The sequence below is a fragment of the Furipterus horrens genome, unplaced genomic scaffold (assembly GCF_987537825.1).
Source record: "Furipterus horrens unplaced genomic scaffold, mFurHor1.1.pri manual_scaffold_10, whole genome shotgun sequence".
Taxonomy (NCBI): domain Eukaryota; kingdom Metazoa; phylum Chordata; class Mammalia; order Chiroptera; family Furipteridae; genus Furipterus; species Furipterus horrens.
In genome coordinates, this window is record NW_028327180.1 from 76,563,760 (window position 1) to 76,580,576 (window position 16,817).

The 16,817-nt window shown below is 48.3% G+C and overlaps 1 protein-coding gene across 1 annotated transcript in view; it reads left to right on the forward strand.

Annotated features, from left to right (window-relative positions):
• The window catches only part of SPOCK1 (SPARC (osteonectin), cwcv and kazal like domains proteoglycan 1), a 488,267-nt gene that overhangs the window by 386,846 nt on the left and 84,604 nt on the right, over positions 1 to 16,817 (forward strand). Inside the window, exon 6 of the mRNA XM_090288283.1 lies at positions 7,853 to 7,967. Within this exon, the coding sequence (XP_090144409.1) occupies positions 7,853 to 7,967 (115 nt within the window). The remainder of the gene's footprint in view (positions 1 to 7,852; positions 7,968 to 16,817) is intronic.

Here is a 16,817-nt window from a genome sequence, read left to right on the forward strand (position 1 = left end):
GACTGTTGTTATTTTTTTGAGTGTTCAGGCAGTTTTCTTATAAACTGTCTTCAATTTTGGATATCTTTTCCTAGTGAATAACAGATCCAGGTTAAACACTTTTGACCCCAGTGTCCTATAGGCGCTACTCTGTGCTTCCTTTTGTAGCGTGTCAGAAGGGGCACACCAGGTGGTGCCACTGCAGAGGCACTGAATTGGTCCCTCAGTCCCTTCGTTGAGGGGTAACTGCCGCACATGGATTTTTGCAAATGTTCGTTTTCCTCTTTCAATAACTAGGTATTCTGTGGGGTGGCACTTGCAGACTGTGTTAATGTCCTGTTCCCCAATAACTTGCACTCAGTGTTCTTAGTAAGAAACAAACGAGCCTTTCCTGACTTGATTATTACGTGGGGAGTTGCAGAATGATGATTTTCTAATTGTAGCGTTCCTTCTCAATTTATGCAGCTAGTGTTCTCCTGTAAAGAAGAGGTTTTCCTTTTTTTATACCTTTAACAACTTGGTTTTACAATTTAAGGTTCTACATTCTTTGGAACTCTTGTGTGTGTGAGAGGGAGGGGGGCGGGGACGAAGTCTGAGCCCTGAGTCACACACACTCCCTGGGCCGGCTGGCCATCAGTAGCTCCGTGCGGTGGATGCCCCTCCACTCTGCCCACTGCTCGCTGCTGTGCAGCCGCACTGGCTTCCTTGCTGTTTCTTAGGTGCGGTCAGGTACCCCTACCCCAGATGGCTACTTGACTCCCTTTGTTCTGTTCTCTCAGATGTCATCTTACTAGAAGATTTCCTGGTTGTGCATATAATATACCATTTCCACCCCATCCTTCTCTGCGTCTTGTGCCCCTGTGGGTTTGTCTGCAGCAACTCATTGCCATCAGCCATGTAACCTTCATGAGGATAGGGCCTTGGTCCTGGTGTTGGTTTATATAGCTTTAGAATAGGCCTGGCCTGTAGTCGGTGCTCGATAAATAAAGAAGGAATACTGTACAAACACACACACATGCACGTACATGCATGCGCTCACACATGTTTTGGTAAAGCTCTGAATGAGACCAAAGTCTTTCTCCTCACAGCTCCTTGCTGGTGACCAGTGAGACACTCGGGCCCTGGGCGGAGACGGAGAGCTGCTCTTCCGTCTACCAGGGGCAATGTGTGCGGTCAGCAGCCACTCATGTGACGTCCAGAGCTGTGAGATTACCCCTCCCCCTTCTTTGACATGATTTTAGGGGAATAAAAACAAATCAGAATTCATCAACTGTGAACACAGTTGTCAACTGTGCACTGTCAACAGTTTGGTTTAAAAATAGATGATAGATTGATGAAAACTAGTGGAGAAAGCAATTTAAATAAAATGTTAAAAATAAGACCCAAAGCATGCGGGGCGAAGTGAAGAGTGTGGAGGGGTGGGAACCTGTGCTCAGAGGCCTGCGTGGGCAGTGAACCAGACAGAGGCGATTAGTTTTGCTTTACAAATCACAGAAGAGAGAGATGTACTGGCCGTCTGCAGGTGAGCGCTCACTCGTTCCAACGTGTTGGTGTGCTATGCAAAACGGAAGGGAGGTTGGTTGGGAAACCTGCTGGCACATTGATTTTGAAGTAGGTCAACATTTTGAACATTTCTTCCCATTTGTGAAATCTCTGGCTCTCCCCAGCTTGTCTGCCTCTGTGATGACTGGGAAAGGCATTTCTCTTGCAGCAGGTCAAGGGAACCTAGAAGCTTCAGGGCTTTGTATTTATATTTACATTTGCATTGCAATGAAATGGGTTCCAGTACAATTCTTTAAAGTCATTAACTAATTTCCATTTTTCTCAACTCTCCTCTTTTAAATAGTTATGGCTACTTATTTAGCTTCTTTATCATAAGGCCAATATAAAGGCTTGACTTTTTCACCTTTCCTCCTTTCTGGGTGTGAGGCACAGCTGATAGTCTGGTCAAGTTCTTCATGCCCATCTGCCTGGGTGCTGCTGTTTGTGATCTTGACTTTCTTTCCAGGGGAACTGAGACATCTTGGCACAAAGATCTGTGCTCTATAAACCTAAGGAAGACAAGAACCTCTCTCTTTAAAAATCTGGACGGAAGTTGTATTAGTTTCCTGGGACTGCTATAACAAGGTACCACACAAACTGGGGCTTGTAAACAACAGAGTCCGGAGGTGGAAGTCTGAAATCAAGGTGTGCGCAGGGTGGGCACCTCTGAGGCTGTGAGGGAGGGCCTGTCTCATGCCTCTGGTAGCTTCTGGCAGCCTCAGGCATGTCCAGAAAATTCTCCCGTTGTCTCTGCACAGCATCACGTGTCTGTCTCCATGACCAAGTTTTCCTGGCTTACAAGCACACCTTACTGGATTAGGACCCGCCCCAATGAGCTCACTGAAACTTCATTATCTCTGTAAAGACCCTGTTTCTAAATCCACATCTTGAAATTCTGGGGGTTAGGACTTCAAAATATCTCTTATGAGACTTGTAATTTAACTCTTAATGCAAGGTGCAAAGCCTTTGCCTCTGGAGGGAGAGTGGAGGCCAGACGAAGAATGGTTCCTCTCTGCTTAGACCCACTTCTGACAGTGGCCAAAGGGCTCCCCGTGACAGGCAGCAGAGGCCTGCTGATGGGACTGTGCATTCATCACCCTGAGTCTCTTTCCCCTTCCACTGAGTAGCCCCAGGCTGTGCCTTTAGCTTTGGCTACCTGTGAGCCTTGTGTAATTGGCTCTCCACTCCAGACCCCAAAAATACATTTATACCTCTTTCTTCCTCTTTTTTTACATCCTCCAAGTTTGTTTGTTTTTTCTTAAAAGTGAGGACTTCTGGGTGCCCCTCATCAGTTCCCAAGAATGTCATTTTGTAGTTTGTTTTTTGCCTTTCCACCTTCAGGCTGCGGACTCTAGGAGGTAGGCTCGCAATGCCCAACCCACCAGCCTCACTTGGAGCTCTGCAGACAGTGTTGGGGCACAGGTCAGCAGGGCTGCGCAGGGCCCCGCAGGCTGCCTGGATCCGCGTGCCTGCAGGGCAGACAGAGGCAGCGGACAAGTGCTATCTGAGCAAGTCCTTTCGCAGAGAAATCACCAACTGTGATTTTGCCATATTTTACTCCTGCTTTGAGCACACTGTGGTGGGGAGGGCGAGGCTGGGGATTCTGAACCCTTGTCATTTGGTCCTGAAGTGGGGAGGGAGCCAATGGTGGCCCTGTGGAATTGGGGGGAACACTTATTTCTCCATCCTCACGTCCTCTAGGGCAGGGGTCCCCAACCTCCGGGCCTCAGACCAGTACCGGTCCGTGGCCTGTAGGAACCAGGTCACACAGCAGGAGGTGAGCTTGAATGTAATGCATTTGAATCATCCTGAAACCATCCCCCAACCCTCATCTGTGGGAAAAATTGTCTTCCACAGAACTGGTCCCTGGTTTTGGTGCCAGAAACGTTGGAGACCGCTGCTCTAGGGGAATTCTTTCATTTTCTCACTCTCTGCTCCCCACTGCCCCTTCCTGAGGAGGGCTGCGTATGTCCTGATGTGGGAGCCCAGCACCTTTAGGGTCAGGTACGCATTCCCAACGAGGGCAGAACCCCCGCCCTGGAAGAGTCACATGGGCCACCCCTTTTCCTCTTGGCTCCTGTTCCCTGTGGTAGCCCTGTGAGAATCTGTGTGTATGTAGCCAGGGCATACTAGGCAAAACCCAGCCTTGGGATTCATGGGTAAGAGGCCAGGGCTCTCTCGGGCCTCTGTTCCCTGGGGGGTGGGAGAAGCTGCTACTTAGTGTGAAGGTCCCCATCATGCTGCACAGCTCTACCCAGCAAGAAGCCCTGTGCTGAGAGTCACATGGCCCCTCTGGGTAAAGCCGGGGCATTGAGCACCTTTTGGCTTCTATGTCTGTTCTTCCCGATTAAGACCCCGGGGGAGAGACGATGGGGTAAGAGTTTGGGTGGGTGATTCACAGGCTGGGGGAATGCTGTGGGAAGGGACACGCACGCAACATCTACGTAGCAGGACCTCAGGAAGCCTCTGCCAGCAACAGTGCAGCTGCAGAGCTGTGCGCCCTCTGCCCTTCCAGAGGCGCCCTCGCTGGCTCTCGCCTATTCCTCACCAGCGTCCCGAGGTGTGGTTGTAGCGCGGTCATCACTTTGACAGTTGATGTCAAAGCTTTTTTTAATGTTTCATCATAAAGTATTTGATACATACACATATATATATATATATATGTATTATTATTTTTTATCTTCACCTGAGGATATGTTTATTGATTTTAGGGAGGGAGGGAGAGAGGAAGAGAGAGGGGAACATCAATCTGTTGCCTCCCATATGCACCCTGACTGGGGATTGAACCCACAGCCTAAATATGTGCCCTGACGAGGAATTGAACCCACAATCTTTTGTTGTATGGGGTGATGCTCCAACTAACTGAGCCACCTGGCCAGGGCCACATGTATGTGTTATTTATGTCAGTAGCAAAACAAAAGCCTTGGAATCCAACACCCAACTTGTGAAACAGACCATTCCCAGTGTCACGGTGGTTCTGTGGGCTGAAGCCTTCTTCCCGTCTCCTTTCTGTAGGGAACCCCTGTCTTAAAGGTATTCATCACCACCAGCCCCCCTTTAAAGTAGCTTTTACCACATATACATGTATCTCCTCCACATAGCATGTTTTGAGCTTTATAAAAAATGAAGTTACAGCCCTTTGAGCCCCATTTAAATGCCATATATTGTTTTAGAAGATAAAAAGCAAATCTGTGCCCTTGAAACATGGATTTTAACTAGTGCAGGGAAATCTTATTTTCTCTGGTGGCACCTTCCTGGGTTGGCAAGGAGACCCAGCTGCCTCCACAGGTTGCGCCAGCAGCTGTACAGAAGAGGGGACACAGGGGCCAGCCAAGGACACCGCGTTACTACAGTGACAGTCCCCAGGGGCCCCAGGTGAGGCTCCCCAGCTGTCGAGGGCATAGAGGAAGCAGATGGACCAGACTCTGCCTTCAGGGACAGACTAGGGTGAGCAGGGGAGCAGAGGGACAAAGTGCTGTGAGGCTCACCGGAAGTGGCTCAGGGGATGGTGTGGCCCAGGAGGGTCCATCAGGAGCACCTTGAATGCTGGGCTCCAGTGCCTGCACTCTCTGCACAGCCAGGCGGGCAGCTCCCGGCCCCAGAACAGCAGTTTAGAGCAGTGGAAGGAACGTTGTCGCCTTTCAGTCTGTCTCTTATAATTCAGCGGCTACATCCCGAACACCTACTGTGTGCTGGGGGTATAGGACTGATGTCCTGTCATGTCAGGGGTGAGACAGTGACTAAGACCTTTTCCAGTTTTTAAGTACTTCATGATCCAGGAGGAGGTCAGTTGTTTGAATCTGCTTTTGCTAAATTATACTGTGGTTAACCAATGATCCCAAACACCAGTGGCCTACAGGAGCACACATGAAGTCCTTGTTTGTGTTGTTTGTTAGCTGTGGGTTAGCTTCAGCTTGGTCTGTGTCCTCTGCCTTCTGGGTCTCAGACAGAAGCAGCCCTTACTCTGGCACAGGCATTTTCACAGCAGAGAGAAGAGCAAGAGAGGCAATGAAACCAAGCACTGGTTCTTAAAATGTTGGCTCACACCTGGTTTGTCCACCCCTATTGACAGTCCACTGGCCAGGGTGGATGGTACAGGGGAGGGGAAGTCCCCTTTCCCACGGGCAGTGCTGTGCTGTAAGACACAGGGCAGGGAGCCAAGTGGAGACCCCTCTTTCAGGGAGGCCAGAGAATGTCTGGGGAGAGCATTACAATCTATCACAGAGAGAAGCAGGCAGTTATAGTAACAGTATGATAAGGCTTTATGGTAAGTAAACATAATAAATTTGACTATATAAAATAAATTTTTATAAAAAATGCACAGTTTCCCCTAAATCAGTTTAGGGATGCTATTGACAAAATAGTTTGAGGACTGCTGATCTAAACCTGAGGATTATTGCAGAGAGCCAGCCCAGGGCAGAAGGAGGAGGTGGGGCCGGGCACAGTGTCTTTACCCCACCCTGGGCGCAGAGACACATGCTGCGCTGTCTGCAGTGAAGCATACAGTGGAGGCTCCCCCGCTGTTTCTGGAGTCCTCTCGGCTTATCTTCTGTCCCTCTGACGGTCTGTGGGATGCCCATACCTACGTGTCTCTTTTTTGCTGCATCCCCACATAGACATACAACCTGCCTCATCCAACTGTCACGTCCATGTGGTTTCAGAAAAACACAGTGTTTTTGCTTCATCACGAAGTTGTTGATGTGCGAGGCCTGGGCCGTGGCTTCCCACACCTCCTGCTACCACACTATGCACGTACTAGACACCTAGCAGGTGTGTACAGCAGGAGTTTTGCATGAAGAGGAAGCCAGCAGCAAGCACCCTGCAGGCCTGCCTGCTGCTCTCTGTCCGCAGGGGTCGGCAGTGGTGGTGTGGGTGACGGTTGGAGGAACACTGGAGTGACTGCAGGACACTTAGAGCCAGGCAGAAAGCACTCTGCCCCTTGCTTTGTGACTCGCATGGGGACTCAATAGTTGGTCCTCTCATGATGAGCCAGTGCTCATCTGCACCGCTGTGGGCTGTTCCGCGAATTCTGCTGGCCTTTTCCAAAGATGCACTTTAGTGTGTTCCAAGGACAAGGCTGTAGCTCTTCTTTTCTTTTTTTGAAAAGATTCCCTATGGTCCCTGATAAGAACTGCGGCACAGGGGGTGAGATTTGCCTGTCTCCTCTTCCTTTGAACCTCCAACCACACACAGACATGGTCCCGAACCCACAGGCTTTTGCAGAAGACTGATTAAACACAGGCCTTGATCTTGGGAATTTTACAGTAACGAAGGGGTGAACTCTCACACAGCGCAGATCCAGGCCAATAGCAAAAGAGTACCGTGCGTGCTCTCTGTTCTCTTGAGTCCATCACATGACAGACAGTCGTGTGGGCCCATTAGGTGCTGAGCTCTGGAGTCAGGTGGGGTGTGAATCCTGCCTCCAACCCTTTTGAGTATCCAGGTCTTCCATTACTTAACCTCTGTGAGCCTCACTTTGTTATTCTATAACATGAGAATAATAAGACTGTTAGTTGTGGTGGTCTTTTGCCCCTGTGAATAACATCCTTCTCTCCTGCTTGTGCTCTGAATCAGTTGAGACTTGTGAGTAAAGAAGTGGCAGAAAGTGGCCAAAATACTACCATTGTTACTGAGAAAGAGCTGGCAGGTGGATACATGGCTTCGGGGCTTCGATCATGAATCTGAGAATCAGGTGCGTATTTGCACCAGTCACAGGCTAGTTGGGCGACCGCAGGCGACCTCCGCAGAGAAAGACTGTATGATCTTAGCTTCTGGACGGTTGAAACAAAAGCATTGACTTCTTTGTTCCCAAGGGGAAGCACTTGGCCTCACACATACCATCTCAACTAGACAGATAGTTACTAAATAGTTAACTAGACACTCGCCTCCCCAGGAAAAGCGTGGGGCAGCTGAGGGGGACCAGGAGTGCTCTGTGGGCAGAGCTTCCCTCACAGGACTAGGAAGCCAGAAGCAGACTCTGCTGGGCTGTGCAGGGTGGGCGATGGGAGGGGTGTCTTTGTAGAGCCTATGGGATTCCAATATGTTGTTTTATTGGATCCCAATACTTTTATTAACAGTTACAGTTAAGTTTACCATTCATTAAGGTGCTTCTGCGGTATTTTTAGGTGTTATACTATGCTTTCGGAAAAGCATTTCTCACGTAGGTGCTGTCATTCGGACCTTTCGCTGAGATGGACACCTTCCTCTATCTTTGCGCCTGTGCACCTGTGCCCCGTACTGTGGTCACAGAGGCGCTAGCTATTTCCTACGGGAGCCATGTGGGCGTCTGCTTGGCTGCATCCCTAAGGCCTGTTCTGTCTCTCCTTTGCAGTGCAAGATGGAGTTCCATGCTTGTTCTACCAGCAAGAGCCTCACCACCCTCTGTGATGGGCCCTGCCCGTGTCTCCCAGAGCCTGAGCCACCGAAACACAAGGCAGAGAAGAATGGTGAGTGGGCATCGCAGGGGAACTCCTGATGGAGGGCCGGGCGGTCAGGGCGGGCTGGTCTGGCCAAGCGCTGCCCAGCTGCCAGCAACGTGGCGTTGATCAGAGCCGCTGTAGCCCAGGCAGGGAGAGGGGCTTCTCTGGCCAGCACCGCAGATTGTTCAGGGACTCTGCACCTGCACTTCTTTCAGCTACCACAGAAAAGAAAAAGAAGAGCAGAGTCTTGGCAATTAATTCTGTTAGTCCAAGATATGCACTGAGTTTGTTGAGAGGTCAAATTGGCTATGGTGCAGGAAGGGCAGGTTTTCCAGCATCTAAGACTAGGGCCTGCCCTGGGGTATATCTTGGTCTTCCTTGAACTCTGATATCTAAAGCCTTTGAACTTCTCAAGGCCAAATTTCAAAACAGAGACTGCAGAGATGTCATGAAGGTGGAGAGTATTTCCCCCAGAGTATTTCCCTATTAATGCATTCTGCTTGGAAGGCAGCAGAGCCAGGGGGCACATGAAAGGAGAACACCCTCATGGGGGCAGCTGATTCTCCTCCATGGCCGGGAGGGGCAGGAAGGTTGGGCTTGTTTGGCTGTTTTTGTGGTGGAGAGAGTAATGGTCCCACTGGTCTCAGCTCCTTTTGAGGCTTTCTTAATGAGACCCAGGATAGAAGGCTGCCTTCTGTGGATCTGGGCTTTCTCAGTTATAGCTGACTAGTCCATGGTAAACGTTACATGGCCCTGTGTGTATGTGCGCATGTGTGTGCACACGCATGCATGTGTCTTCTAAAGTGCCTTCTGTTTGTAACGGAGGAGGATGAACAGGTTGTGAGTGTTTAGTCATTATGTCATATTGTCCTTTCCAGGGCACATAGCTGATGTTCAAGTCTAACTTTGTTCACGGTGGGGGCTAGAGAAATGTTGTGTTAGTGCTCTGTGGGAGGTTTAACTCAGAATGGGGAGGGGCATTGTAAGTCACCAGCACTGTGGTCACAAATAGTCTCTGTAGGTTACTTACTCCTGATTGCCAGAAAGCTTATCTCATTGCATTGTGGGCTGATTCATTTACGCAACTGCGGTAAGAAACACTAATTAATATACATACTCCTCCTTGTGGTATGGACAGAATACCTAAAACCCACGGTGTTAAACAAATGCAGAGTTCAGACCACTAACTCCTACCTGGAGAATTGTTAAGAATCTTCTTAGGAAGATTCAAAAGCCTCTGTTATTCTGAGTATAGTGTTTATTGCTTGTGTTTACTCTTCTGTTCTGAGGTGTGGAAACCAAACCGAGGAGCTCACGCCCACCATTGTGCCCGCAGTACCATCAGTGGGCTGCATGACCTATCAGTGAGGTGCGTGCATCGCTCCTCAAGGACCACCGGCTCTGCTGAGCTTGCCTGACTTGCCGTGCTGAGGGAGCAGACCAGTTTTCTGGGAGGGCTTTGTGGTTCTCTGAATGAAGTACAGCCCTTATTTCTTAATGGTGGCCTTGTCATGCCTGATTAAGCGAGAGTCACTCTCAAATATGGCACTCTGGTCATGGCCTTGACTGCACGTCTATTTGTTGAATTTGGTAAAAATTGGAACAAATTTTTATTGAGCCAATGTGAGTAATTACATTGCCATCAAAAGTAGAGACTCAGAAAACTGCTGTTCCTAAATTCTGAGAACTCGGGATGGAGCAAGAGTACCATTTAAAAGTGTTTCATTTCAGAATGTTTGTAAAAACATAGCCTACTAAGTTAACAGTGAGCTAGATCAGGAAGAAAGAAAAAGGACTTCGTCATATACCTATCAGAAACGAGGATAATATAAATGATACCAACACTGTTCCAACACAAATCATCAACATTATATTTCCCTCATCAGTCCTTCAATCCTATATAGTTATTTTTTGTTCCTGTGGCTCTTGGGTCATCAGTTAGCTTTTATGAAGTCACTTCCCTCTGGAAAGAGTCCGGGAACTCCACGCTCAGTCTCTAATTCCATCTGGCATGTGTCTAAGAAATACCACCTTAGAAGCCTGCATCAATGAGTCTGTTAACATGAAGCACCGATCAAACTTGGTACAGTTCTTCCCATGAGGCTCGGAGGCTGCCCTTCTTGGTTAAAGATTTAATTTCTGGGCTATGACTTAGAGCAAAGTTTTTATATAAGCTTGAGGGGGAAGCAGAAACTACCTGTTGATAAGACTAAACGGCTATAGTTAATTTATCACACATCCAACAAAATCGTAATGCAGGAGAGTATAATCCCCTATCAGGGTAAAATGCTTAATGTTTTAACATGGATTTGATCAGTGCTTCCATACTGTGGGTAGTGAGGGCATTGATAAATCCCTGGGGTCATTATGTGAAATGATTAAATAAATAACACTTTACCTGGACCAAATGAATCAGGGGAAGGCCGACCTTTTCCTTCGATTTGACCCCTCTTTCCACGCTGCTCTCACGATGGTTTGTGACAGTCAGTGAGCACTAAGCTGAGCTGGTGGCACCTGGGAGCAAGAGGACCACAGGGTGAGAGGGAGAGGTCAGAGGTGAAATGGAAGGCGGATTTCTTTTGGCAGCTTAGCTGTGAGGGAGGAGGAGGAGGGACCGCGCAGCCCACCCCTTCCCTGTCGGCTCTCCCTGCCCGGGCTGCAGGCCGTGGTGGGTAGGCTCTCCCTGGGTGGCACACACATGGCTCTGGGCTGTGTCAGGGACAATCTTGTTTCTGTGCCTCTAGCAGAAATGGCGTTTCATAGTCTCACAGGTGCCAGTGTGTCAAAATGTGGCATTGTTATTGCTATTAACTTTTTTTTTTTTCAATCTTCAGTCTTGGGCCTTGGTTCCATTTGGTAATGAAGGCATCAGTGTAATCACTTCTAGGTCAGTTCTGTCAATTCAGGATTGTATCAAAATTCTAGAAAGTAAGGGTCGGGTTGGGGCTCATGAGCTGGTGGAGGTGGCTCCTGGTGTTGCCTGGCTGGCCCTGGAGTTCTTACCGTCTCCAGTTAGCGGGCCCTCAGAGTTCTCTTCATCGCATCCAGCGAGAGACCTTGGGATCCCATCGTGGCATCTGCTCACATGTCTGTTAAACTCACACTGAGTCCTCTTCTTCTGTACCCTACTCTTCTGGGAGTACTAGTCTTCACACAGCCTCTCTCGGGTCCCCTTCACCACCACAGAAAACTCGAGGTTAGGAAAGGCTGGTGAGGCTGCCATCCCAGGCGCTTTCTCCGTGGCTCTGCTGGGCGGCCTTTTCTATCCTTTGTGGAGGATAGTCTGACAAGGCTTGCCTCAAATTGGATTTCCTATTGGCAGCAAAATGCAGGTCGTCTTTGCTGCTGGGGCCCTGCACCTGTCTGCGGTTTCACAAGCACCTCCTCCCTGCCGGGGACCTGGAGGTGGGTTGCAGACAGGAGAACTGCGGTAAACAGGGCCTTTCCTAGGGACTCACCTGCCTCCACCTGTTCTTCTTCCCAAAGTGTCACTTCTTGGAGTCCCAGCTTTGATCAACAATGGATGTGTGTTGGATGTGTGTGAGGGGTCAGGGTCTAACTCATTCCTTTTGGATCTTGGAAAGTGCTCTGCTTCTTCCAGCCTTTGGCCTTTTGAATGACAACATACCCAACTCTTGCAAATCAGAAGTCTTGTCTCGGCTTTAAGTTTCAAGAGCACTTTTGGGAAGTCAAAATCAAGTGGTTGACTTTTTTCTTTTCTTTGTTCTTTTTTTTTTTTTAAATTAATTTTTTTACTTGTCCTGTTACAGTTGTCCCATTTTTCCCCCATTGCTCTCCCTTGCCCTGCCCCCCTCCCCCCTCCCGCAGTCAATCCCCACCCCGTTGTCCATGGCCATGGTCAGTTTTACTAATTCCTTGACTAGATTCTTCCCCTTCTTTCCCGCATTCTCCCCCGCCCCTCTGGTCACTGTCAGTCTGTTCCTTGTTCTTTTTTGGCACCTCTCCTTTGAGCGCCCCTGAGACATGGGTATCTTTTAATATCTCTGAGGATTTCCTCTCATATCTGTAAATTACCTCACGGCTTTGGACAAGTTACTTAATTGCTTTATCTCTCTTATCTCTATGATACCAGTCCAGCCTCTAGAATATGGAATAATGATTGTCAAAAAAATTATGAGAAAGAGGGAGAGAAGTTGAAACCTAGCGTTAAGCCTGGGTGTCTGTGCTTTGCCTCACAGTCTTCCAGGGAAGAGCCCTCCCAGTTTCTCTCAGTATTTTCGGGTACCCAGCAGGCAGCCCAGGGAGTCATTTCCTCTCACATGAGCTCTAGCCCTGGGTATTGCTGTTGCGCTTTCTTCCCTCCTCACCTCACTGGGGAGTGTGAGGAGTTTCCTGATTTCTTTGCAGTGATTGAACAGCTAAGGAGAAAACAGAGGTTTCTCCCAATTAGAGTCTCTAAGATACATTTCAAACTAACCAACCCTTCTGTCCTTCCAGACCTGCACCTGTCGCCCCCACCCTGCCCCCGCCCCCCTCCCTCTTGCAGAGACTGACCACTTCTGCTGGACCTTGCTCCATCTGGAGGAAGGATTAAGAGCTCCCTCATTGCTGAGGTGAAGTTTTGCAGTTGTAGGACAGCAGCTAGGAAAGATCTCACTTCCCTTCTCCCATGCTATGTTGAGGGACCCACTATGTTCCCCTGGGGGGCCTCAGATTTCCCCATGAGGACCAGCGAGGGCCGAGAGGGTGGGGTCGCCAGAGTGATTCCGTTTTTATGCTTGGTTATGTTAGATGGCATCGGTAGGGAAAGAGTTGGATCACCAGTGATCCTTGTTCAGTCCTCATTTTCCACAAGAGGAAACTGGAGACCCGCTGAGAGATGGAGTCTCGCCTGGGGTGGAGCTGGGGTAGAACCTGGGCTTCTCCCCTCCCAGCCCAGTGCCTTTGCTCCCACTGTGTGCCCACCTCACGTCAGCAGTCTTTCACCCAAGGACGGCAGGGGTCTGTAGCTGAGTTTGCTGGGAGTTAGATTTAATTTTCCAGGGCCCGGTGTCACTTGTCTGGGTCTTGAAGTGTCAGTCATGGGGCAGAGACTGTCCCTGTGCTTCCCACATCGGCAGTGCTTTGAGTGACATTCAAGGAGGAAGTAGAGAGACTAGCGCTGTCTCTTAAGGACAGCTCTTCCTTTGCTTCTGTTGCACAGATTAGCTTTTGGAGAAAGGATATGGACCCAGCCAGCCAACCCCAATTCTGGCAAAGCCGGAACCCTTTCCCAGCCTGGCTTACGCGGGGGGTGGAGCAGCATGGGCCCTGCTGGCACGGGCAGGGGAGGAAGGAGGCTTCTGCCTTTCTTGCAAGGCCAGCCAAACAGGAAATGGCTTCCCCCAGCTGTGCTATGGGAACGGTAGAATAGCCTGCGATGGCTTTCTTTTCTCAAATGGTGATATCAACCCAAGGGCTAGATCCTGGGAAACAACATCCCCGGTTGACACCGGTTGTTTAATTCCATTAGTTATTACAAGCAAGCGGGAAAATGTGCTTAAATAGGAACAGGAGGTGGTGCCAGAGAGACAGGATAGAGTTCTTCCGAGCTGTAATGTCTCAATGGAAAAATCCTAAAAGAATCCTGCTGCAGAAGCTCCCGGCAAAATGGAGATTTATCTTCGCATCCAGGAAAGAACAGTGTTTCTTTAATGCCTATTGTGTAACGAGCAGAAGGCTTCAGGCTTGCAGACTTGCAATTTAAAAGCAGTTTATATTAATCTTTCCATACCCATTCAGCTTCATTCACTTATTATTCAGTATGACATTCTGGTCAGAAATTAAACATAGAAAGGAACATTTAATTTTTAGGGCCTTGTTATCCCAAATGTCATTACCAAAAAAAAAAAAAAAAAAAAAAAAGCTTCAGAATTAAATTGGCAACTGCATCAAAGAAGAAAACCTTATTCGTCAGGACTTTTGACTTTGACTTTGAACTCAGGTTCTTCCGTGTCTATGAATTCAGCTTTGCAGAAGCAGACAAAGGTTCTCCTAGTCATTCTAAAGCCTGCTTGATGCCAACTGATTGGGAAAAGCTAAAGGGGAAAAGAAAGAGAAGGTAAACTGAGGCAGGTAGTGGCCATGGTCATAACTGGAGTCTAGAGAAGAGGATAGAGGTTGGTGCTAGAAATTAATGGCTTTGATAGTTCACCCAAACAGTCCTCTTCTCCTGCTGTCATGTTATTAGCACATTTGTACATTCTTATATAAAATCCAAATATTATGGCAAAAGTGTCTCCTATTACCTGTTGCATTAGCATTTTCTTACAAATGCTTTCACTAATTTTTTCATATGCGTATACTAAAAGCACGCTCTTTAAAGTTTACTCATCCAAAATCGGACTCATGTTCTACATGTTTTATTCCCTGCCTCTTTTATATATCATAGCTATGTTTTTACGTAAGTACACACAGATGTGTCTGTGTCTGTCTGTCTGTCCAGTCCCTCCCTCCAGCCAACCTGCCCACACTGCTCCCTTGAACTCCACACTTAAATATCTAATGACTACTCGCTATTTCTATTTGGATGCCCATAGGCACATCAAGCTTAGCATGTCTGAAATGCAGCTCCTGGTCTTTCCCCCAAATTTGCTGCTTCCTCCTGCAGTATTTACCGTCTTAATGAATGGAAGCTCCACATTTCGATTTGCTGAAGTAAAACAAACACACAGAAAACCCCCTCTTTTTCTCAAATGCCGTATATAATCATGTTGACTCTGCTTTCAAATTGATTTTCAAATATTTTCTCTTCTTACCACCTCCGCCTCCCTTGTGGTTCAAGGCACCGTCATCTTGTATTTGAGTAGCTTTCTAATTGATCTTGTGGTCCCTTTTTTCTCTCTTGAACAAAGTAAACTAATTCTATAAAGTCTAAGTTCAAGACATGCCAGTGACTTCCCATATTCTTGAGAGGAAATCCAAATCCTTCCAGGGATCTGCAAGGCTCAGCATGATCGAGCCCCCTGCTCCGTCTCTGTCCCCAGCTTTTGTTAGGGTGTCACTTGCCTGCTCAGCCCCAGGCACACAGGCATCTGTGGGGTTTCTTAGGTGTGACAGTCACACATGCGCCTCTGGGCTCTGCACCCACGGCCCAGCCTGGACTTCCTTCCCAGACGTCTGCACAGCTCCCTCCCTCCCTCCGGAAGTCTCTGCGCACGTGGGACCCTCTCAGCACCCCTCCTCAGCACCTCCACCCCGCTTTCCTCCTTTACCTTTCACCTTCCCACTTATCACCTTCTCATCTGTTAGATAACGTGCTTACTTATCTGGTTCCCTGGGTGTCTCACCCAACTAGAATGGAAGTTAATAAAGGCTTTTTGTCTGGATTCTGAATAGTTGTCAAATGTTGAGTGAATCAACCTCATTCTTTTTAAAGGGTTGCCCATTCTATAGATGCGCCATAGTTTGCAACAGTGAAAATGGCCCCCAAAAGACATATTGTGACCAGAGATAATCTGGATAAGGTTCTTCGTGTGTGTACTGTGCTACGCACTTCATTATATGTTTGATTCTTCTAGCAACCAAACCATGGCAGGTCTACAGCTGATGAGAGAACGCGAGACCTGTAGCACGTCAGTGCCTGAGGCCGCTCCACTAATAACCGAGAGCAGGGGTTCGCTGTGTCTCCCAGACTCGCGCTGCTACCCTCACATTCTGCCCTTTCTTCACCTACGTCAGACGTCCCCTGGAAGGGCAGGCTTCCCATGGGGAAAGGAACATGCACACGCATGCACGCGCTCCCACGCGTTAAACTCATCTTTAGCCCCCCTTCAGTGCTCACAGAATGCCCTGCTCTGCTGAGAGCACTGCCCGCCCCGAAGGAGGTTTCCCAGGGGAGAGGACGAACACCCTTGCCCGCGTCCTCCTTTCTCTCTGCGAGCTCGCTCAGCTTCTGAAGTTTATCAGCACGCCGCTCGGGCCCATCGCTCACCGCCACGCTCTGCTTTTCTGATAGCCACAAGTTTCCGACCTAGCTCCTCAAAGATAAAAAGTCATTTGTAATCTGTCCTGAAGTCGACTGTTCTTCCATTGCCCTGCTATCTATTGCTGTGAAAGGACAGCATTACAATAAAAAATAAATTGAAATTATAATTGAAAGAAAACAAATGACTGCCACCCCACAAAGCCAGCTGCTCTGTAAGATACTGGTAGCCTCCTCCTCGATCCAGGAGCTGTAGGTGGGCCTGGACCCGTGTGTGTGTGTGTGTGTGTGTGTGTGTGTGTGTGTGTGTGTAGTGGGGGCGGGGGGGGGAAGTGTGATTAAATCAGCTCAAATTTAACTGTAGAATCAAGTTAGAGTTCAACAAATAGAGCTGTTTTATGATTGTGATGATTAGACACGAAGGAGACAGGAGTGTCGCTTTGATTCTTTAACTTGAATGTGGAACAGTACCAGATACAGCTCAGAAGAGGCAGCAATAGAGACCCGGACGGGTGGGGAGTGCAGCCAAACCCGAAAGAGAACAACAAGCCAGGTCCCTCCCATCAGAGGGACCTGAGAGACATTTTCAGCTCCTGCTAGGGTCATGAGGGTGAAACCTTGTGCTTCTGTCCTGATCCCAGATGCTGTGAAACCAGACTTAGAAGTTGAATGACAAAGACCAGAAAATTAGTGCTGATAGGGGGTTTGATCAGAATTCTGGTTATGTACCAATGCACAGGACAAGGCAATACTTCAAAATATGACATTCAAAAAATCGCTTGAAGCCCAGTTTCTTTTTTTTTTTTTTAAGCCTTTTTTTCTTTTTCTTTTTCTTTAAAATAGAGGCTACTATTCCTATGAAATAATACCCTGAGTGAGTGGTATTATTGAGGCTGAAGAGATCTGGATTTGTGTTCTTACACTTCTCCGGCTCATAGAATTTAGGCGACTCT